The sequence below is a fragment of the Anser cygnoides genome, chromosome 3 (assembly GCF_040182565.1).
Source record: "Anser cygnoides isolate HZ-2024a breed goose chromosome 3, Taihu_goose_T2T_genome, whole genome shotgun sequence".
NCBI lineage: Eukaryota > Metazoa > Chordata > Aves > Anseriformes > Anatidae > Anser > Anser cygnoides.
Window position 1 is genome coordinate 42,266,123 of NC_089875.1, and position 24,863 is coordinate 42,290,985.

The following is a 24,863-nucleotide window of genomic DNA, read 5'->3' on the forward strand; positions in this document are numbered from 1 at the left end:
GGGGATCATGTTTTCTTTTTACAAAAATTGAAACAGCCATTGGATCAAAATCCAGAAAACACTTGTTAAAATGTATTTAAAACAAACAAACAAAAAAACGCAAAACCACCCTCCATCCCCTAACTGCACGTTCTTTGAATAGCTCTAGCAGCTCAGAAAGGGAAGTATGCCTCTAGTTGGTGACCTTTGTGTGCAAAATGTATTGCTATAAACAATGAAGACCTGATTCTTGGAAGTAAAGTTTGTTGAGCGCTGAATTCTTTCTAAGAACTACTGAAATTGTTGTCTCTCTAACAGGATAGTCTCTGGTTGTGTGAGAAGGCATGTGAGAGTGGTATGCTGTCTTCCCCTCAGTATTCTCCCCAGGAACTGAGAGAGCTCTGGAGAGTAAAGGAGCTGTGCGGAGATCCTTGTAGATGTGAGGAAAGATGAGGAACTTGCCTTGGAAAACAGGGTAGCGTATAATAAGGATGGAAAAGTGTACATCGGGATTCCTTCTTGGAATAATACAGAATATTAAGGTATCTTTTAATGTTGGGTTTCAACTAAAGCGTAACAATATTTGCACATCCCTTTTGATAATTACAAGTGGACTGATACTATTCATTTTCTATAGTATAGATGTTGATCTGACAAAAACCAAAATGTTTAAAATAAACAGTTTCCTTTTTATATAAAGTCAAAGACCTACTTGTAATTAATAAATGCACATACGAATGCCAACTAGCCTGTTTTTTGTAAATTAAAGTACTACTGATTTAACTCTGTATAGAGCCGTTCCAGGATCCACTGGAGAGCTGTGCTTAGTACCAGGGCGTCTGGTAAGTCTTGCTGCAGCAGGTTCTATGCAGTTTGAGGGGTTGCTCTCATCTGTGCAGGGGCTGGGACAGCTAGGGTTTGGGATTTGTTAGGTTTAGTTTGTTTATACCATTATCACTTTAGATATATATATATTTTAAAAAAAATAAATCAAAGTTTGCTTATACCAAATCTTGAAGTACTGCAAACTTAGCCTGACTAAGAGGTTTTTCTGGTAGCTCAGTGTGTTGTCATGTATGAAGTTGGTGGTACACAAGTGAAAGTAAAATAAGATTGAGGAACTGCACACTAAAGAATGTAAACGAAATATCAATGCCTTGCAGTATACTGAGAACTGACTTACACCGTGGTATGTTAACTCTGCAGGTAGAATTAAGGTTTGTCAGATTTTGACCTTAAATACTTAAATACTTAAATAAGGCTGTGTAGATACTTCTACAATTACTGCTGTTTTTCACTTCTTTGCTTTAGGATCTTTGGAAGTAGGTGAAAACAGCGCAAGTAGCCTATTTCAGTGCCGCACTAATTTTGTCCTAGAGCTATTACAAGTGAGGACATCACAACCAGATCATGTATCAGTTCCATACAAACAAATTCTCACCACTGCAGTGGGAAGGTAGTATAAAATATTGGCAAAAGGGTTACCTCGAGTTTTATTCAATTGAAGACTTTAAGCACTATTTGGTATCTCCCACATAAGACACTTCAATCAAAAGCAAAGGCCTTCATAAAGATTAATTACTAAGTTTAGGAGCTGGAAGTATTATTGTATAGTGCTCTGGTGCCATGTATGAAATTCGTGTTCTCCCATAGGTGTTCAGGCACATGTTGTACACGCTGTCTGCAGGCAGTCCGTAACTCTTCTGCAGTTCCCGTCTTGGTTTTGCCTTCAGTCTATCAAGGGAGCTCCTTGTTACCACCGTACTAGCACACAGTCTCCATTTTCAATTGAGTAAAATTGCAAAGGCTTTAAGTCATTGTCTAGTTCAACTTCTTTTCCTGCCAGCTAGAATAAGAAAGGAAAAAAGATTTCAGTTTAAGTCTTACCAGACCTCTGTTATTGCAAACCAAATTTAGATCAGGCAGTTGCAGTCAGGGAGGATCAGGCATTGAATCAGGTCCTAAATTAACAGCAGGAAGACTGCCCTCCTTAAGTGAAATCAATTTCATTAGGTAGTATTTTAGAACATGCTAGTGACCTTTAGCAGCATGAAGTATTTTGTTGCTGAATTACCTAATTTTAACTCACTTTAGAACTTTCGTAGGACAGTTTCAGTTCCGAACCAGGAATTTTAAGTAGGCGATAGAGCAATCCTTTGACCCTTTGAATAGTCATGGACTCTGGAAAAGGGAAAGAAACCAAGTGGTTAGAAAAATGCTGCTACCACTGAGCTGTAGCGAAGTACCAGTTATTCAGCTATACTTGCTCATAGCAACAGTGAAAGGCTGTATTGCTGCTTCAGTTCTAACACTGCAATAATGTATTTTGTACCTGAAATGATAACTGCTAATGTCAAATTGAAAACGGTTCAATCTCTGGTGGGTCAGACAAGAATAAGCTACTACATTTGAAGCGTTTTGATCCCACATGCCAAATTAAAGTGTTACGGCTTCATAATTTGCCTTGAGTTTGAATTTGCTACACGCTAAACTAAGTGACCTTTGGGACATGTACCAGTCAAGTTCTGTCTACCTGCATCTGGTAACTGTTCCTTGAAGTTTTCATACCAGGAATTGGCTTTCCCAGCACAAATAAATGAATGTCACTGTGGAACTAGTGCCATTCTTAGAAATATTGCTACATTAACTTATCCCAACCAAATTGCCAGCAGAGTTGTATAGCGGTTTCTATTATGAAGTCAGTTACATGGCAGGATATTTTTTGTAATGGATCTTGAATGAGTAAATGTAGTTTGTTCCAGAGGTGATACCTGTGTTTGCAATAGATATACTTAATATTTTGGTTGAACTTTTACTTCTTTTAAAGCTTTACCTAAAGGCACAGCAATAGTGAGTTATTCCTGTAATACCACACATTGTACTTAGACAAATATTTTTCTATCAAACGTTTTTGTAAAAGCTGTATCTATCTGATTTTATGCAACTTGTGATAATAAATGTGATTTTTATTTTAGAATAAAGTTTGTGTAAGTCTGTTCTTTCAGACAACATTCTGATACATCTCTGAGACTTCAGTTTGATTTAGAACAACATTTGTTCATTTTAGTAGACACTACAGGCACTAAAATTTCACAAAAGACAAATTTGATACAGGTCAGAATCAGATTTCTAACGTAATTTATAGTAATTTGTAAGATATTAGACCTAAATATCTAGAACTGCAGACTACATAGTTGGCTCTTACCACTTCGTGTTCTTGTTACTGCGCAAATACATCCACCAGTTCATACCCATTAATTAGCCTTTGATTGCCTCATACACATTAACTGTGAAACCAGCAGCACACATGGTAACACAAGCATCAACTTTCAATTTTCAAACTGGACTGAAAGTAAGTAACTGGGTGAAGGTCAGAAAAATAATGACTTTCTCAAATGCGTTCTACCTTTGTCATTCCTTTATATGACAGAATCTTCAGAAGCTGACAAAGCGAGAGGCAGCTGTCATTCTCTATTACAGTTATTTCAAAAGGAGCTACAAATCACCTGCTGAAACAAGAGAGAAGACGTCTTACCTGGTAGCTTTTTTTCTACTGGCTTCTGTTCAGGTTTGTCAGGACATTTAATTGTCAAAGCTTAAGGAGAACAGTGAAGCATTAGTGAATAAGGTAAGCCCTATTCTGTCAGAAGCACAAAGACTTTCTAGTCTGTTTTTATACAATTCCCCCCCAACCTGATCTTCTCAAAAAATTACAACAAAGCCTGTGTCTGAGCAGCTATGATAGCATTTAGTTGTTCTCTAAAAAATTAAAATTAATTTTTCATTTTTGTCCTTTGTAAGTTTACCTAAAAATGCTTCAGTTCTAGTTAACTTATAAAAGTAACCTGCAGTAAAATTTAAAACTGCCTAATCCAGGTCAAAAACCTGCTTTAAACTGTCTTAAAAATATAATACAAACATACTTTGAGGAAATTAACTAGAAATTAAGACCCCTTAAGAAAAGTTTCTAGTATGTCTAGCCAACTACATTCCTTGTTCTATTTAGTCTTCCATCTAAACCTTAAAATTTAAGTGCCTTAAAATACTATTTTGGACAGGGAGTAAAAAATGATCAATTCCATCAAATGGGAAACAAAGCTAAGTGACTTTGTACATCTGGGATGTTAATCTAGCTTAAATATGTAAACAGCCCCAAATACCAAAGCTAGCTGTAATTTTCTTGACTGTCCTAAAATTAAGAAGCTAACAAAAAAAAATCAGAAAACAATTCAGCTGTTAAGGTTAAAATCTCAAATCTTTTCTGTGGAAAAGTCATTGAGACTGTGAGAATAGAGCACTAAATATATCTATTCCTCATTAAGTCTTATTTAAGAAAATAATTCAGGTTGGGTATAGGGAGGAAAGGAGATGGAGTACAGAGAAGCAGGTATCTAGTCAAACTCACTGATAACGCTTTATTTTTTAGAAAACAGAATTACATGCTGCAACCCTGTGACCTCTCAGAGGCTTCTGAACCCTTTGTTCTCCCTAACCACAAAATTTATAAAATATTTCAAATGCAGAAAGAATAATTTTGACCATTTCTGGGCTCTTACTCAGAAGCTGATTTTTCAGAGTCAAAGGCTGTTGTCCCTTCAGTTCTCCTTCTTCAGGTGCACCATATTCTGTGTGAAGGAAAGCGCGCATTGACGTGAGCAGTTCTGAGACTAAAACCCAACAGTAGCCCTAAGATAAGCAGTAGTGACGGTGCTGGATCGGGCACAAGCCTGCTGCCTCAGCTCCCACAGCAGCTGGGATGCTGCGCACAAAGCAGCAGAAACACTGTATAAAAACACTGAAATGTGCAATTTAGGAGGGAGCGGAGCAGGCGGCAGGCAGGTGGAGGTGCTGCCTAACACTCCCACTTCCAAGAGCCCCCGGTGCTGCACCAGTAGTGTTCTGGGGCAGGTGCTCGCAGATGTCAGCTGAAGCAGTGAGCACAGGTTACGAAGCAGCAGCACCGTGCAGCTGCCCCACAGCAGCAAAAGCCAGTCGTGTGCAGGCCTGCCTACAGGTGGGCTTTCTAAGGCAGGAGGAGCACAGGGAAAAGCATCAGGAGGAAGGGAAGCAAACTGAAGAGAGAAAAAACTAGTGCTACTGCAATGCCAGAAGTGAGGAAATGCTCGTTTTACTTGTACTCACTAAGGCAAAGTGCTGCGTATCGGGGATGGGCAGCACGAAATTCTTCACTCGGTTTGTTTCTCTCTGGGTTCCAATTCCCGCCAGCTGCTAGCCACTCTTTTCCAAATATTTTGCGATAATCAAGCTCTGCTCCTTTTCTTTCAGCAGGAAGGATCTGTACTGACACGGGAACGGAGCACAATAAAATGATACGACTTTCCAGAAAATAAAATCTATTTCATGACACTGACCCTTACAATCACTTCAGTACATGTTAGCACTACCAATAAGCTTACAAACCCCATTTCTAAGTACTAACTGATCCATAAATTCAGTACATTTTAAAGCTAGTAAGAATCTTATGAGCTCTGTACCTCTATGTACTGTCTGATCCATAGATGAGTATCTAAGCCAAGACGTTAACTTGTATTATGATGCAGATATTTTTTGTAGCTACAGAACAGATGCTGTTTCTGCCCTCTTTTATGCTAAAGGCGATGGAATAATCAGTACTTTACTTTTCTGAACACAATCTTAAAAGAAGATGAGAAATAAATTCCTACGGCAATGATTTAAAAACAATTTTTCCGTAGACTCATGCAATTTGTTGATGCATCACGTACCTCAGACTTGTTCAAAACCTCCAGTTGACTTATCTTGGCAATAATTAGCTGTCTCAGGGTCTCTGGGTTCTTCTCTGTGTCCATCAAAGGGTTATTGTGACACTGCAGTGACCGCAAACTTGGCAGTTTCTCAAGCTCATTGATTGATGACCACTGAAATGGAGGGGAACAGTCTTTTGAGAAAACATAAAGCATACTTCATTTCAGAACAATAAACAGTAACATCGACTTTTCCTGTACAATGACCATGAAAGAAACTGTTCTTTTGGTCAGCAGAACCAAGTACTTTCATCCTGTTCAGTTAGCTATGAATTGCAGTAAATTTAATTAATTAAAAAACTAAACAGACCAGGGACTACTCAGCATTTTAGATCATTAGAATTCCACAAGAAGAATTATGAGGTAGAGGAGGGATAGGACTAACTACCACAAACCTGTTTAACCGAGACGCCAAGAATCTTTTAAAATTCTAAATCATCCCTCTGTGGTGATCAAAGAATTCAGTAGATGTCTCAAGATCTTATGCAAGCAATCAAAAAAAACTAAAATAGCAAACTGTGAATTACTCTTAAAAAAAGATAGATGTATATACAAAATGCAAAACCATCACAATCTAACCTACCTGCGATATTTTATTGTCATTTATTGCAAGGCGTTTTAATGAAGGAAACATTTTAGTCTTGTGTCCTAGGAAAAAGAATAAGTTTACAGACAATAATGAAAACTTTAAATAAACAGAATTATAAAACTATAAATAAATTGCTTCTTTTACATACCAAATTCACTATCAGGAAAGTGTATGGAAGATATTCCAGTGTTTCTAAGTATTAGCTGTTCTAATCTGAAATTTAATAGATACAATGATTACTGTAATTGGTACAGAACATTTTTTGTAAAAAAAAAAATTTTAAACAAAGATCTAATAAACTTTTGGCATCATGAATAGCAATTTTATAGATAGTACCCACACTTCAGAGAATACTTTTTTTTCAAGGAATAAGTACAATAATTTCAAGCTTTCAAAATAACTCCTGGATTTAAATGGTGTGATTTGCCATATAATTTTTTAAAAATAGGCTGTTAATTCCTCATGGCTGCTATTTTGGCATACAGCTCAAGATAATAATTCTGCAAATTAACAACTCTATTTCATTTGTCCCACAATATTCCATTCACTGGAACTGAGGTGCTCTTAAAACGAAGGAACACTACTTTCCCTGGATAACCGCCAGAGCAGCAAATCATAGTTCAAGCCCATAAATACCATAAAGACATTGCTACTGAGTGTACAGTAAAGCAGAAGAATCTGTGTAAAGGGTACCACCACATTCATTTAATAAAGCGAAAATACATTTATGTTACGCAGTATGAAAATTATACTTTTTTCTTTTTTTAAAAATAGAATTTGAAGCACACATCTTTCAAAGTTTTTAACCTACCCTCAAAAAGCACTGAAAATTCCAAACAGAGTCCTTGTGCAGGGGACACGCCAATATAAACATAGTGACACACTACCAGTAGAGTAACAACTGTAACCTTCACCATAGTTAACAATCGCAAGCAGATGACAGAGAAGCAGGAGAATTATTGCCAACTCCCTCCAAACTCACTGTATTTTGCTTTCTTTACAAAAGACAAATGGGTAGAGAGCATGGGTGTAAACTGCTCTTGGAAACTGCCCATCACCGATGATCTTTAATGTGCCAGTCTCAGGAGTAACACCTGCCAACAACCTGTCCACCAGCGTTCTGCAGACTCAAACAACCACGAGATGGCTGTGCAGCTACTAATGAACCTCTATGACACTGTCGTGGTCAGAAAATTTTTCCTAAAAAGCCACTTCTGCATCTCTTTTACTTTGCCAGACTAGAAAAACTCCAGTCCTTTTATCTTGGATACAAAGGTGTACATACGAATATATACAGAACTTAGTAATGTGATAAATCACTTTAGTTTCATAAGTATATAATAAAAATCTAATAACAAACAGCTTAAGAATGTCTTCCTTATAAAAAAAATAATAAAAAAAGAGATTATATTAGTATAGCTCAATTAAATAATGCAGTTACTCTCCTCAAGAGGGCAAAATGCTTCCATTTCAAGATTCCATAAACCTTCCATGCAACATAAAAATGATCATATTTCCATTAACAAAAACTATGAAGATGAATAAGAACAAAACAAAGAATTTCCAGCAAATTTGTTTAACAGCTACCTGGGGAGATGTGCTATCTGATGCAGCTGATTTCCATCCAGTAACTGGTTGTCTGAGAGGTCTAACAATTTCAGGGTCTGCAGGACATTATCAGGCCTGCCACATTGAAAAAACAAACAAACAAACAAAATCAACAAACCCGCACCAAATAAACATAAATAAATAAATAAGAATATTTAAAGTTATTTTTAATGAAAACACTAGTTTTCTAGGCATATAACTGCATGCAAATAATTGCCTACTTATTTAAATGTTTTGAAGTACACCACATGAAGCTTGCACCATTTATTTTACAATTATGTCATGGTAATGCGAACATTACAGGAACGTAGCTCTATCTACTATATAACTTCGCAGAACATCAGTCACAAAAAGCTCATGTACGTTACTTATCTTACCTTTCCAAAACTGTAATATTATTGGAAGTAAGGTACAACTCTTCAACTGCTGGCCATCCTCGAGCACAAACAAGGACCTAAGAGCAAAACTTAATTTAATATAACAGAAGTTGAGAAAAATTATTCCAGAGATTACACTTTATGCAGATTTCCTCAGAACATGTTCAAAACAAATCGTAGGTTTCAAAACCAGAAATAACTACTGGAGATTGCCTACCCCTCCTTTTCTTCCAGCTGGTGCTTTCCTGTGTCTAGGTCTACTAGCACAGATGAAATCAAAGGGGTTCTGCACAGCCACACAATTTGTGGTTCCAAACTTGGAAGACAGCACTACTGAGATGGGCTTCATAGGCCCTATAGCCCCAAAACAGCCCGCTGCTAACGTATTTAACAACAGGACTTCATCCTTAATGAAACAAGATGTTAGAATAGAATCATTTAAATGTTTGCACGTTTCAGTCCCTGAAAACAAGTCAAAGCTTTGTTTATTCTGTGCTGTGCCTGTGTTGCATGTAACTAGGTATCATGTATTTCAAGCATTTTCTGTAGATGCAAAGATACTAAGCCAATCTCATGTTGATGCAAAGTGATGCCAAAACAAGTATTTCATGTCATACTGACCTATGTTCTTTCTCTTTGCATTTGTATATATGCATTTGTATGCATATATATGCATTAAAATATAGATAAACTTTTACTAAGTACAAGGAAACAAATAGTTTTCAACCTTTGGAACGTGAAATTAAATTTTACTTCAAACTGCTTAATCTTGACTCGTTAATTTAAAAATGTAAATGAAGTTAAACATTTTTTCATTAGACTCCAGTGCCAATATAACTTACATTTCCAACAAATACAGTTAAGTCACAGCACCTTTTCTGAGGATGATTACACTTCAGAAGAAGAATATAATGTATAAATATTTAATGTGCTTTACATGTTTTAAAACCTACCAATATAAATAAAAACAAAATCAAGAAGGTCATTACCTCTGTCCATGTTATCTCAGTCTGATTAAGTGCCAGAATCTTCAGTTTTGAAAATACATTACATACAGAAATTGATGTAGATGGAAATTTCATTTTGTTTTCACTGTGTAAAAAGAATAATTATCACCATAAACTTAAATAAACACAATTATTTAAGTCACTAATTTGGAATTATGTAGGAAGTACAAAAATAATGTAAGCAATTTTTTTAAAATCACTGACATTGTTTCACATATTTAAAAATATTACAAAATATTATTTATATTCAAACTTTTTTCCTTATTTACTTTCCCAATTCACAAATGCATATTTATTCATCTATGGCTTCCCTCCCCTTTTCTTTCCTTAAATTTTGAATGTGAAAAGAATGACTTTCATTAATATTAAATGAAACAAACTCTGATTTGGGGCTTAAACTCCTTAGTGTTGATTGAAGCTATTTAGATTGAAACAAAATGTATGTAAAACAAAAGGATGTGATACCCACTGTCGATAACAAAAATATCACTATCAAATAGTTAAAAGATTCAAAACTGGAGACTTCAAACTAGCTTTCTTAACCTGCCCCCCAAAGACATTTTTGTTTCTTTCTTGAAGTATGATCTACCTGTATATTAAGACAAAAAAATCTCTCGATGCAGTTATACTTACATATTTGTAAGTAATTTTTTCCCGTTTAAACAAGCTCTGAGAGAGCTGGTGGAAAGGTAATCAATTTTATTCTTCCAACATTCCTTGCACAAAAAATTCATTAACAGACTTACTTGGTAATGTCTTTCTTTTTTAAAGTAAACTCTTAACAGAAGGCCAAAACAATAAAAAAAACAAATTCAAACTATTTCAGTTTGTAGTCATAAGCTTCAAGTTCCACCATCATTTCCACTTTACATCCCACTTTTATCACAAATAAATCACAAATAACTTCTGAAAACCCGTTAGCCTAGGCCACACTTCTCAGCAATGCTAAAATGAAATAATTATTCTAATGAATTAACATAAATTTCCCGTATTCTCACGTATGCTGATAATAATAAATGACTACGTATGCTTCATGCAAAGTTAGATCCTAATTTTACAAATAGCACCCAGGTTGCAACACCTGTTCAGTGCAAAATATTAAAGAAAATGGAACACCTACAACTATTTAAAAATTGTTTTTGTCACTTTATCTATAAAAATAAATACAAAAATTGTGCTCGCATCGTTATTATACTAACATGGCATTTATTTCAATTTAGCTTACATCACTTTAAAATTATTTTAGCTGCATTGTGTGTACTGCACAATGAAGGCTTTCGAAGCTGGTAATAGGACAACAGAGATCACATACACGACCATATGTATTTGTTGTTTAAGGACATAATGATAAAAAAAAAGTATTTAAAAACTTAGCTCCAATTAAAACCAGTACTGAGGCATTCAATTATCTTACGAAAGCTGACCTCGTATCTAAAAGAGCCTCTTCTTTTTTGTCCCTACCCCCAAAGGTACAGAAACCCAAATATGAATATACCTGATATTAAGTGTTTCCAGATTTGGAACTTGAGAAGCAATATCTGTGACTGTATCCCAAGATGACAACAGATTTTTTGATAGATTTATATGTCTGATATCTGAAATTTCATATTAAGAAAAGAATCATCTCAAATCTGAACTTCCTTTTTCAGACAGTAGAATTAGGGTGGGTTTTGTTTTTTGTTTTTGTTTTGTTTTTAATCAAATAAGCAGAAATAGAATACGTTTGTTTGCCCTAAGAGGTACTACCACTCAGTTACAGCAAATTGCTCTGTGGTACATTGCTCTGTGGTACGAAAATGACTTAAGAGAGCTTAACTTTATAAATCTAAAAATGGATTAATTTTTGTGCTGACGGGAATTCTTACCAATCCTTACAAATGAACAAATATGCTTTCTGTTTCTCTAATATAGCTACAACATGCAGTATACTTAATACATTATTTCTTACGTATTTGACACCTGGGGTACCTACAGAACCTATCGATTGTATTTTTATGTGGTTATCTATTCTAGAGTAAAATTTAAAAAATCGCGTTGCTGGAAACGTCTGGAACTGCAGTCACAGTAGCAACTTATGACAACATTGCTATTTTCATCCAGTCTGCATTCCTTCTCAAAAGTTGTAGGCTTCTACATTTTAACTCTGCAAGCACTGAAATAAGCTTCCAAACATAAACTATGGTTTTAAACTTTTTTTTTTTTAATAAAAGGATACAAATACAGTTCCTCATTCTTTGAAGTGAACACTTGGAATGCTAAAATATATACTTTTTGTGGTATCATATTATATAGCACCTTCATAAAAGGATACTACCACATGTTCTGCTGATTTCCTCTTTCTGACCAGCATGGCTCACTGCACACTCACGCACCGAGATATCTACCAGTAGGTTCAGCTGGCTAAATGAGAAAGAACATTCTGTTAAGTTATCTTTGAACAGAAATAAGCACATTATATAAACACCTGGCTATTACAACCAAATAATATTATTTTCATAAATACCTCCTTTAGAACTTGGAATTGCTGGAGTGTGTCCAAAGACAGGCAACGAAGTTGGTGAAGGGTCTAGAGAGCAAGTCTTATGGGGAGCAGCTGAGGGAGCTGGGGTGGTTTAGCCTTGAGAAAGGGAGGCTCAGGGGAGACCTTAGTGCTCTCTACAGCTACCTCAAAGGAGGCTGTAGTGGGGTGGGGGTAGGTCTCTTTTCCCAGGTGACAAGCAATAGGACAAAGGGAAACAACCTCAAGTTAACCAGGGGAGGTTTAGGTTGGATATTAGGAAAAAATTATTCACTGAAAAGGTTGTGAGGCACTGGAACAGGCTGCCAAGGGAAGTGGTTGAGTCACCATCCCTGAAGGTCTTCAAAGGACACGTACACGTGGTGCTTAGGGACATGGTTTGGTGGTAGACTTGGCAGCGCTAGGTTAACGGTTGGACTTGATGATTTAGAGGTCTTTTCCAACCTAGATGATGCTATGAATTAGCACTGAACATTTTGGTATCTTTCTTGGATATTTATACTTCCTTGGATTCTCATACTGCAAAGTAGGTCTGGTTGAATCACGATTTCTTACTTTTCCCCCACCTTCCTCTTTCCCTTCACTCCCCTCTCCTCTGCCTCCTCACAAAAAAAAAAACAACAACAACTGATACTTACCCAACTGTAAAAAAAGAGTCATAAAACAAACTGTAGCTATGCAAAATGGAATTTAGTTAGAGTTTCCAAGTTAAACTTGTTTTTGGTAATACTTTCTGCAAGGGGTTCTAAGTTATTTGAGCATTCTTTATATAACTTTAAAAAAAAAAAATGAGGGATTTTTTTTTACTGATAAGTATGTTATGGGAGGCAAAGGGAGTACATCAGTGGTCCCAGAGAGGAGACTGCCACCTACTGAGCTGTTACCTCTCTGGTGGTGGAGGTCATTAGAACTGCAGTCTACTACACATCATTATGTTATTTATTTTTTCTTAGCCTCCTAGATAAATGAGCATTGACATGAACTGACTGAAAGACATCTTTACTAGCAGTACAGTGACTTTCTGCTTTCCTTCTCTTAGTTACATAGTCAGTGCTGATATGATTAAACAAAGATGAAAAAAGAAATACTGTACAATACTCAGAAAATATAAAAATCCATCATTTTTAAAAGGACCACCAAAGTGTATAGGTAAACATAAGGTTATAAAAGACATTACTGATGATATGCAGATCATCTTAACTGTGTGCTATCCAAATCTTCAGTTTACCATCCATTCATTGAAATCTCAAGCAAAAACACTGTATTTGCAATTGTCTATTGTATGAAATTTGTTCTCCATCTCAATAACATGATATTTATCATTTATCATCGGCAGGAACCTGTTCTCTGTCCTGCCGTAATGCCACACTAAAATAAAAATGTACCAACATGATAAAGAATGGCAGTATTTGTAGACCCAAGTTACTTGAATGTAGTTTGTGTGCAAGATCTTGACTAATTTAACACGAAATTTCAGAGTAAGTTTAGGGGCCTAAAGAAAGCCTGCCACTTCACCTAATCCAGTCTAATTACCAGTTGCTGCCAAAAGAGAAATGTACCTGTTTCCCTCTATGCATTCTCCTAGAGTTTTCTGATTTGGCAACTATGTGGTTGCTGTACGATTTGAGCCAATTCACTGATCCAATGGAAAACTAACCCAGAAAACAAAGAATGGTTTCATACTAGATCAATGAGCTGAACCAGTTCACCTTTTGGTTCCGTAACACCAGATCTCATGTTCAAGTAAACAGCAGACACAGAGAAAGGGAACAAGTAAGGTTATCTCTTTTGGCAGTAGCTTACAATCACATCAGATAAAGTATATCATGTAAAATTATACAATCAGTATCAGAAATTTCAAATAACCTTATAATTCATCACCAACTTTCTTGAATGTTCTTAGAGGAAACAGTACTCCAAGAACTATGGAATAATTACCCTAGTCTTTGAGGAACATATAATCTTTCTTTCCTTATGGTTGAACAGCAATGTATCCTAGATTTTGATATAACACACTTGCCTTTGTTGTTCTGCAATAGAATCCATGCCAATAAGTTCCACGGTCTTCTTTCCCAATACTAATGTATTCTTTGTCCCATTTTGAACATCTTGCTCCTTCAACCCATATCGGTCCTTTACTGCAGTGAGAAAATCTACTCCAAAATTTGCCTTGTTTGGCCGGATAAATGATCCTCCTCTGGGATGCCTAGAAAAGAACAGCCAGGAAACAGTGAAAAGTTATCAAAGGAATGATAAACTAAGAAAGTATAAAAAGTACTGATTATTACTTTATTAAAAATACCACGAACCAAAGCAGTCAAAGGGAAATTTTACAGGCTAATTTTAGAGCACCACTCCCACTCAGCAAAACCAGGCAAGACTTGCAAAGTATCATTGACAGCGTTTGACCCAGCGAGTTGGCGCTGTGAGATGCTATGAGAACTGAAGTACCACATCTCCAAACGTGCTTACACATCGAGATTACCATGTCAGTGCCATTATCAGGAATAACCGTTCCATTGTTTCCAAACTCACTGTGAACTGAGTTTTCCCAGAAAATAAGTTTCTACCTATGGACAAACACAAACATACCTAAATCATATGACAAACTTGTCTGGAGCCTTAGCTCAGCTTAAGGCTGAGGAATACTCAGAATAGTAGGAAGAAGAGAGGAATCAGAATAGTCAGCATTCCCTCACTATATTTCACTTGAATAATTCACTCATAATTCTAAGAGAATGCAGCTTTGTCAAATGACATCAGATGCAAATTGTACCTCTTGTTATACTAACTCAAACTTAAAAAAAAAAAAAAAAATCTAATACTAACTTGGTAGAATTTTGAAAGTGAATATTCAACAAAATTACCTGGCTAATGCACATTCTACAGAGTCCTATGAAGTTTCTTAGTTTTCCCTTGAGCTCAAAAACACATGGCAATTTCTTGCCATGCAATTGCTTTGACAATTTCTATCAAAACTAGAAAGGAAACAGTAGGATGAACTGGCAAAGACAAGTTGTGGGAATGGTATCACAGAACAGATGGAGCATCTGATAGGAGGATCAGCCAGAAAACAGCAGGAAGAAAATTGGTAGTTATGATTACCTGCCTGCCTTCCAGCTGAGAAGAGCACTGACTTTGGTTGGAAAGTACTCAGGAGGATGAAACCACTTACGTAAATAAAACTCCTCTTTTCAAAACAGCATGTAAACGTCAAGTGGCTCATTAGCAAACCATAATATACATCATCAACTCTACAGAGTCCAAAATTCTCTCAGAAAAACAGTAACTAGAGGCCATGAATCCTATGGACCTATTGCAAGTAGATGGGATAGCTTTGGCACCACATATTCACATTTTCATTAAAAGATCAGTACTGGAAATTGTCTGTGCCAGTTTTATTCATTAACATTTCTAGTATTTATTTAAGTAAGTACTCTCATATCATAATTAAAGAACCAGATAGAACCAACATATTATTTACTTAAAAACAATTTTCAGTCTAGTTTTGTGGCAACTAAATTTAGAGTACAATGGTTACAAAACATGCAGAAAGGCATTTTTACCCAGAGAATGTAAAGCCAGTGTGTATATTCATATTCAACAGGCATTTTCAATTACCGACATTTTTGATCTAGTAAACTTCTCTTAAGCCTTTCCTTCCATTTCTTTGAAGTTCTTCATAGTTTGCAAACATTTGCTTAGTTCAAATGTCAAATTTCCTCTAATGTAAAAATTATGTGACTTGTTCTTAACAATACTTCTTTAAACAAAAGATCACATTTCCACTCCTTAATTATAACATCACTTACACGTGACGTACATCACTCCTACACTTGCATTTACTTAAGTTAAACAGCTTTGTAGATGGCAGATGCTGCAAGATTCGACTAGGGTCTCCATAAATAACGTTTCTTGTTCTGTTTACCTGTAGTTTACCCTAGATCCTGCTGTATGTTTATTTGAAAATCTGCTATCCCTTTTCCTATCACCTCGACTCTTCCCATTTTGTCATCTCTATTCCTCTGCACTCAAATATATACTCAAATCCATTCCACAGACTAAGTTTCTTTTTCAGTTCTATTTTACTAATTTGATCTACTTTTTAAAGAACTGTCACAGAGAAGGACAGAAAAGGAGATGCTGCAATAAGAACCTATTTTCAGGCAAAATGACTACATGTTCAAGGAGAGAGGTCACTTACCTGTAAGTTGTTTTCCCTAAAACACACTGCCTGTATTAAGTTTCACGCTAGGGGGTACGAGCTGTACAAGCCACATGTATGTATCCCACAACCGATGTACAGCACCTGGACTCGTGAAGAAGCACACCTATCAGCCATCAGTCTCCGCAACTGAGAAACAAGCAGGTAATTCCTAACCCAAGGAGTCACCCAGTGTGCACACCATTAGATGGTACGATATGAGTACTAATCATCAACCTGACCTAAGCCGAGTGTTTGGAAGTCAGAGAACAGGGATTTTGCCCTGATGTGTGCAAAAGGTCCGAGAACCAAGACAATGCACCGCACAGAAATGAAGTGGCGTGGACACACCCCAGCTCCTTAAACAGAAAATCTGGAATATGCCCAAGTGGGGCTCTGGCAACCACCTGGCTCTGGCGAGTGAGTGACACTTCTTACTGACTTTTAAAATAGGAAGGTTGACCCCAATCTCAGAAGACAGTTTGTAGGGCACTTTCTATTCCCAACTCAGTAGCCTGAAGCAATACAGCCCATCTGCTAGCATGCTCAGGGCCCTTGAAGGATACTCATTAAAATTCAGGTAAGCTATCAGTTTCCGCTGTTTAACCATTTCCCTGGGGGGAAAAAAATAAATATCTGGCATCATTCTTATTTGATGATGAAGAACAAAGTAGCAGTACTGCCTACCATCACAGGTACATGATGGCTCTTCACATGCCAGTGGATGTCACACACGTGCACCTCTCAGTGCCCAAAGTACAACACAGCTGTATGTAAGCTGTGCTCTGCCAACAGGTACACGTTTGAGCATGCCTCTCAGCCAAGGAGAGCTCTCAGCTTTATCTGCCTGGATGGTAAAGGTAGATGGAAGGGTTTCTTTGCTCAGGACTGGCTGTTTCGCAACAACTACCTCAAGGCAATTATAACCATGGCTGGAGGCACACACACCGCACGGATCAGAGGGTGTCACCAATCAGAGCTGTTTGAATCCGTGCCTATCTTGTCTGGATGAACTCTAAAGAGGTCTTTTCCTTTAAGGGGAAGGTCCTCAATAGATCAGACTTCTTTTCAGAAGAATCTACACACTTTGGTAAAGAAAGCCCTTCCAATTTGTTTTTGAATAGAGACAGTGATAGCTGTGACATCAAACAAGGTTTGTAAGCGACACCCAGGACTAATCTGCTATGGTGTATCAAGTTCCTGACTGTACAGCTGAAGCTTTGCAAACATCAGCAAGTAACTGAAGTTCTCATAAGTTTACCTCAGTCACACAGACATGAAAGCTGTCTCAGCTTCCACAAAACAAGGAAAGAAAAAAAATAAAACCACGACATCTGCAGCTCCAGATGCTCATCTGAAGGCTCTGCTGGTGCACATGACACATTTGAATAATGGTTAGGGCCAGCAGTTTTGTTTCAACACCCTTCCATTGCCAGCAGAGAGCAGAAATCTCAGCTGGGTAGAACACCACACAGTGAAACAATCCAAATTTCCTATCTGAGATCTCTGGAGGCTAAAAGGAATCTTGGGAATGCACACTCCCCTTATTAAGTTGCTTTTTCTTCATAGACACTAAAATGAGATTGACATCTCCCTGTATTTGAAGAATTTGTTTGTGTTCTAAGCAGATATTCCTGGAGGTGAATCTGTCATTCCTGAAGGAGAGTCTAATTTAATATAAACAGATCTTTTTTTTTTAGGCAGGAACATAAATGCCATGCAAACAGTAACAGCTGATGGTCACAAGTGCTGTCTGTAAATTTAAAAACATGCCCCTCAAAACTGATAAAATTCATTGAAGAAGAAACTGAAAACATGTAATGCCTTTGCAAGGCTAGCTTGGCATTTCAGGACTACAAAAATATACAGTCAAAATTCCCACCAGAAGAAAATAAAGCAAAGGGAAAAAAACAAGTCCTGAAGAGCTGAGAAGCAGTTGCAATTCTGCCTGGCTGAACGCATCACAGAAGCAAGTTTTACAGTTACTGCACTTTCCTCCTTTTCTCTGTCCTCCTCTGAAAGGCAACCCTGGGGAAAGAGGTGACAATTTCATGGGGTCAATACTTCTAGCAATAGCATCAGCTGATAACGCCAAGGTTGTGGGTTTGTTTTTGGTACAGGCCACCATATGGATGCCGGCCCAGCGCGGATGCCCACTCGGCACAGCACACTGCTCTTAATCAAACCAAATAAAATCAGGATTCCTCTGTAAAGAACAAAGCTATTCTTTAGCAGGAAAGAACACATCCCTTCCAATTGTGAATCAACTCTGTGTGGTAAAACAGGACGCCACTCCCAGCTCATGTGGTAAGCAGAGAAGTATGTCAGCTAGCACAGGGGAATCCAAACATCTCCCCAGCAAAATGGTGTGGATAAAAACCAGCTGCTAAAACAGCCATGCACGTGTAAACACTGTGTGTGAATGGGATACCTGAAACTGTCTGAGAGGATGTCTGTCCAAAAACCCCGTACGGTTAAGGAGGAAGATGACCTTTCTGCCAGATTTAGCAGTAACCAGGGAATTACACAGAGACTTTTTCTGGGGGGGGAGAATCAGGGTGGGGGGGTAAGACTTGGCTTGAAAGGAAGCATAAAAGAAACCTAAACATCTGTACCTGGGGGGAGAGGGAAGAGGGTATGAGACCAGCAGTCAAGACCCAGTCTGAAGCTGCCAAGTCACCCTGCCAGCAGCCCGACCTCTCCCCAGGCCTCCCCAGGCCAGACAGAGCTGCCCGCGGTCAGGTGCTGAGGTGAGCCTGTGCCCAGCGAGAGAATGGACGTGGTGGGGAGCAAACTGTATGCCCGACATCTCAACATGGAGGTGGGAACCTGGGGGTGCCTCCTACCTGCAGACGCACCAGCAGACTGCAGGAAGCAATGCAGGGACATGAAAGCTGGAGTGCCCGCGTCCCCCTGAGGAGGTGCGCGCACCTAGGGGACTCGCCGGCCCAGGGCAGGTGCCTGCCCCTGTAACCCACACCTGCCAGGGCAGGACACGCGTGTCACTGTGGGAAAGGGGGTGTGCGACCAGAACTTCATTTTGAAAGCAGTTCATCACTGTGTGTACATTTTAACACTGCTTTAAGGCTCGATTATTCACTTCTCCTTTCCCTCGAGGCGCTGTAGAACACAGCTTACTTTATTACACGATACACTAGTGCAGCTGACAGGTAAAATAATAGCTTCCTCAGTTATTAGGAAACAAGACTTTATTATCAGGAAGAAGAATCAAAAAAATGCCACTAGAGTATGCACTGTCATTTCCAGCTACTCCAGATTTGATGAACATGCTCATGATGTCTGCATACTTTTGAAGCACTGCTGTGTTGTTCTTTGGTTCTCAGATTCTTATGAAGTTGAATTCATATCACATAATATATGATTCAGACATACATATTGCCATGAAACATATGGGTTTAGATGGTGTTTCCACAAAACATACTCCAAAGGCTACATATAGCTGTCTGCAGACCCACTGATTTATCCAAATGAGGTCTACTAAGAAGATCTTTCGGTAAGGAAAATTTCATATTCAGTTTTGTTTTCTTCTTGTGATGTCATCTTGAAACATCACTGTGAAAGATTTATTTTTTTTAAAAAGCACCCCTTTCAAAATTACCTTAGGAAGAATTAAAAATAAAAACTTGTCTTTTCATTGCATTTGTTTACAGTTTAAGGTACTCCATCAGCTGCTTTTGCTCATCAGAATTCAAGGCGTTAGAGAAGCAGGCTTCTAAGCAAAGGATACTACTGATAAGGTTTGATTATATATGTATATATATATATAAAAAAACATAGAAGTTTTATTTATTCTTATATATGTATATATACTCATTATAAAAGAAACAATGTAAAAATTTACTACTATTGTTTGATAAAAAATAGAGTTGATACTTGGAGGTTTTGGTGTTTTTTTTTTTTTTTTTTTTTTAAACCATCTTCTTGACAAAATAAGGCATTCATTTATACAGAAAGTTATGTCTGTTCTCTTAATCTTCAGACATACTCCAGAAAGCAGAATACAAAGAACAGCTATTGTATGAACAACATATTCAAATATCACTACATTTAAAGTTGTTATGGATATGTGCAGTTTCATTCAGAAAGCAGATTTTTTACAACACAAATTGAGTGCATTCTCTGAGCTCATGTTTCCTGGGAGCATACTAATGATTACTTCTATTATTTCCCGTACTGCAGAAAATAACCACCTTTACCTTGGAAACTGCTTCAATTGAATTCAAGGCATTTAAAAAGGAACTTCTGCTAACAAATTCAGAAGACACTGTTGTCTAAAGACCATAGTTTTCTATTCTTTAGCTAGGAAAAATCCAGGAATGTTGAATTTCTTCTCTTCCATCAAAAATATCCTTATCCTCCTTAAGCCTCACCTTATTTTTGTCTTTTTTTTTCCTTGTACCTAGTGAATCAGTTCTCATATTTCTTCGTTTTTTTCCAAAGACCATATTTTATGTTATCATCTCATTTTCTCATAATGAGGTCTCCAGGGCTCCCACCATGCACAAATGTGGAAGTTAAGAAGACACAGACTAAGAATTCTGATTTGCACTACTGAACACAATCTACCTCTTCCCTGTTTGGCTAAGGGTGGCAGAGAGTATTCCCAGAAAGGATTTCAAAATAGCTACTTCTTAGTTTTGAATTATTTAATAGGTAAATTCTGTTGATTTAGTCTGAGACCAAACAGCTCTGCTTGCTGGCTTGAGAACAACTTTCATGTGAACTGATAGCAGAGTATATTCTCTAACAGGCCTGGAACTACTATCAGGTCTTGACCCAAGTACAGAAGCCTCTTCTGCTACCTCAGTGTATTCCATTTGTCCCCCTGGAGATATTTCAGCCAATAGAAGACTTTTTTCCACAATATAGAAATAATAATTTTGATCTCAGTTCTTTTTCTTCTATGTGACATACAGCAACAGTACAGTTCTCAGTCCCTTCCATATCATAGAGCTATAATTCAGTTTGGAGAAGGTGCCAAGACTCATCTGCTCATAAAAATGGAAACAATTACAGTTTCCACAAGCTGAAAACACATGCTCTAGAGTTAGCAAACACATGCAGCACGACTACATGTTTTTAATTATTCTTTTGGAGGAAATTCACATAAAAGAGTTCTTTCCGTTGAATCATCCATTGAGAGCAAAATAGATATACAAATAAACTACCTCAAGCTCAGAAAAGTCTTTGAACCATGTCTAGCTAAAGCTAGCAAGACCGTTGCTACATACTTTTCTTGTTCTTTCACGCTCTTGCAGTCATCTGCTATTAGCCATTGTCAGACAAATCTTTGGACTGACTTCATTCAGCTAGTCTTATGAGTTTCATTCACATGCAAGTTGGAGAAAAGACAATTTGCTTATCTTCTCATCAATGACTTTAATTTTCTCAATATAATTAACACAAGGAATTAATTTCAGAGAAGTCTTACATTTTCCAACAAACCAAAGCAAACACACATCCTAAAGCAAGACCACAGACAACTTATTTTCTTTTGTCATTTTCCTTCAGAATGAATTGAAGGCTTTTGAAAATGTAAGTGTTCACTGTCACAGAATTTGATTCATATTAGATTTATTTTACCTGAATGAGCAGTCACAAAGTTTGTAACAAATAGTAATCAAACTGACCTTTTACAGTTACTACCAGCCTGGGAACATAAGAGGAAGACAAAAAAGACGTATAAATCTTGTCTCCATTTTGTCTCATTAATATAAGATCGGCTCTGATCCATTGGTCAGAACAAACATCCACGTAATGCCGCACCCTTTCTCCAAAAGCAGCCAATAGAAAGTGGTTGGGAAAAATGTGAAAGCAAGGCAAGTATTTTAATGATACAGCCTCAGAGTATTCTCTTATCCTTCACCAACTGTCTGCTCTGGAACTTACTGAGCTAGCAGTCCAGTGAGTATTTGAGAGTCATTGATGGACTTCTCTTCTATGAATTCACCCAGGTATTTTCTTTAACCCAAACTTTCAGCAGCTGCAGTGTCCCCTGACAGGGCAATCAACAGCTTGCAGCTGTTTGCCCTGGAGTCCTGCATTCCCCAATTTCAAACATGTTAAGTGCTTGAGTCTTCAATATTATATTTAATGTATGCATATACTAATTAAATAAAAATAGAAGTCCACACAGCTACACTGTGTTTTGCATGCATTAAACACAAGTGAACTTACTTAACAGTAACTGAGTGGTACAAGTATCATCCAATCATTATCAGTTACTATTTTCTCTTAACAATACGTGTGCAAGTTATCTTAAATCCAAAACAAAACTATATCTGAGACAGTTAATACAGACCAATACTTCACTTACATAAGAAAGGTAAATAGGACATACTGGCTTTCTTACTGAAGTAGAAGATAAAGGCCTACTGAGGTAAGACTAACAATATCCAAAAAATCACATTTCATTACCCACCTCTGAAACCACAACTTGTATTTTCCAACTGTTTACCATAGTCTAATCCCTACAACTGGATCAATAACAATGCAAGAGCTGGCACAGGTTGTCACAGCATTCAAATTAATTTATTTTTTAAATATCAGCCAATTGATAACAACAGGATTTGCCTGAGAAATTGACAAAGGGCATAACCATATAGCTAATATGCGGGACATGTTAACAATGGGAATCAACTCACCTGCATTTAAAATACTGCGTTCCTTCGTAGGTACCATCATGTTTTCCTCTCTGAGGATCATCCCATTCCACTCCAAGCCAAATTCCTGAAAAATACGGTAGATACATTTTCAAATGTAAGGCATTATAGCCATAGAAACGTTATGGAACAAACCTCTGAAGTTCATCTAGCCTAACCTTCCCTCTCAAAGCAGGAGATTATGACCAGCCCTAGATCAGGTTAGACAGTTAAGTCTCTACTGAGCCAGCTCTTGAAAATCTCCAAGAAAAGAGATTCCAACCTCTCTGGGCAGCCTATTCCAGCCATGTTATTTTTGTAGGGAAAAAGATTTTCCTGCTGTCCAATCTGAACCTTTCAAGACACAGTTTGTGGCTGTTGCTCCTTGTTATAAAAGAATTTGGCTCTATCATCTTTGCAACCATTTTTCAAACGCCCATAGACAACTATTTGATGCCACCTAACTTCCCTTCTTTACCATGCTAACCAAGCCCAGCTCCCTCAACCTCTCTTCACAAGACACGTTGCCCATGTCCTTGACCCCCCTGGCAGCCCTCCACTGGATTCTCTCCAGTTTATCTGCATCCCTCTTGAACTGGGATGACCTGAACCAGACACATTATTCCAAGTGCAACCTTATCTAAAACCTTTGTCCTCAGAGGGGAGACAACAGCTTCCCTTAGTTTGTTGGCCATGTTCAGCATTCCAAGGTAACCCAGTCCAATGCACATCTTGCTTGTGACAAGAGCTCACTGTTGGTTCATATCCATCACAGCAGCCATCTTACCTCCCAAGTGCTTTACAACACATCCTGTACGTTATTAGTGCAATACATGGGTTTATTTCACACTACATGCAAAAATTCATACCCCTTGAATTTCTTAGGCCCACTCCTAAAGTTTGTAAAGCTTGCTCTGGATTGCAGTTCTGCTTTTTGTTACATCAGCCAGTTAAGGGTGATTTGGGTTTTAACTTGGAAGCTAGATAAATACAAGGCTGTAACAAGAAGGGCTGTTAAGTGGGTTGGTTTTTGTTACACCAGTCAGTTGAGGGTGATCTCCGTTCATTACCCATGACACTGACAATGATGTTGAACAATACAGACCCCAGAATTTACTTCTGGGTTACCTGTATGTTACCAGATATCAGCCAGATGTCATGTCATTGACTACCACACTTCTGCTTGACAGACCTGCGGACTTTCAACCCACTTAACAGTCCTTCCATCTGCCTTGTATTTACCTAGCTTCCAAATTAATTTTTTATTAGAGAAAGCATAAAAAGCCGTGTTAAAGTCAAGGGATACTATATCCCCCGTTTGGTTTGTCCACACTCCCCGTCCTATCATCACAAGGGTATCCGGGTTGGCCAAGAAGGACCTGTCCCTTCTGACAAGCATCCCCAGCTACCATTTTGCCCCTCACACACCTGGAAATGTATCCCCGGGGCACGAGCTCCATGACCTTTGCGGTCTCTCAGGTGAGGCCGATGAGCCTACAGGTCCCCGGCCACCTCTCTTGCCTCCTCTATCCTCCCCCAGGCGCCAGCAGCCGCCCCACCCTCGCGGCAACTCGGACTTCTAAACCGACAACCACAGACTTCCGAGGGCTAGGGGTTGGTTAACAGCCACCGAGGAGCGCCCCGGTGCCGCCCACCTACCCGCCGCGGCAGGCAGGCCGCCGACGTACCGCACGGTCGCCCGCTCCGTGCCGCACAGCACCCTGCGCCCCAGCGCCTCGGCGGGCAGGCGGCCGCTCATGGCGGGCAGCGGCAGGGGCAGCGCACGCAGCGCCGGCAGGGCACGCAGCGCCGGCAGCAGCAGCAGTAAGAGCAGCACACGCAGCGCCTGCGGGCCCCGGCGCCTTCCGCGCTGCGCAGACTGGCAGCGCCCGCCCCGCCCCGCCCCGCCCCGCCCCGTCGCGGCCGCCATTGGCCCGCACCCGGCTCCGGCCCTGCCCGAGTCGCCTTCGCGGGTGAAAGGGGCGAGGCGCCGGCGCCGTGTGGCGTTATGGGTAGTGTAGTTCGGCAAGGCGAGGTTTTCCGCGTGGAGTTCGTTTGCAAGGAAAGCAATGCAAAAAAAAAAAAAAATGCAAAAGAAAAGGGCAAAAAAGCAGTGCCAGGCAGCACAGGCCGACA

At 38.5% G+C, this 24,863-nt stretch overlaps 2 protein-coding genes across 5 annotated transcripts in view; one reads left to right on the top strand and one right to left on the bottom strand.

Annotated features, from left to right (window-relative positions):
- Positions 1-2,960, top strand: part of B3GALNT2 (beta-1,3-N-acetylgalactosaminyltransferase 2) — a 32,046-nt gene extending 29,086 nt beyond the window's left edge. For all 3 annotated transcript variants that reach the window (XM_066994030.1, XM_066994031.1, XM_066994029.1), the window contains exon 12: positions 298-2,960. In XM_066994030.1, coding sequence (XP_066850131.1) covers positions 298-432 — 135 coding nt within the window. In that variant the 3' untranslated portion in view covers positions 433-2,960. The remainder of the gene's footprint in view (positions 1-297) is intronic.
- TBCE (tubulin folding cofactor E) lies at positions 1,447-24,587 on the bottom strand. 2 transcript variants are annotated; one of them, XM_066994028.1, is made up of 16 exons: positions 24,387-24,587; positions 22,731-22,815; positions 13,878-14,067; positions 11,655-11,739; positions 10,839-10,938; positions 9,326-9,428; positions 8,337-8,413; positions 7,939-8,034; positions 6,500-6,564; positions 6,346-6,410; positions 5,724-5,876; positions 5,122-5,275; positions 4,536-4,604; positions 3,515-3,574; positions 2,069-2,160; positions 1,447-1,825 (listed from the first exon to the last, which is right to left on the bottom strand). In XM_066994028.1, the coding sequence occupies exons 1-16, from the start codon at positions 24,484-24,486 to the stop codon at positions 1,733-1,735; spliced, it is 1,587 nt and encodes a 528-aa protein (XP_066850129.1). In that variant the 5' UTR covers positions 24,487-24,587; the 3' UTR covers positions 1,447-1,732. The 2 variants fall into 2 exon arrangements, with proteins under 2 accessions (XP_066850129.1, XP_047903875.1); XM_048047918.2 differs by having other exon boundaries at positions 11,655-11,743; positions 13,882-14,067; positions 24,387-24,585.
- Between the last annotated feature and the right edge of the window lie 276 nt (positions 24,588-24,863).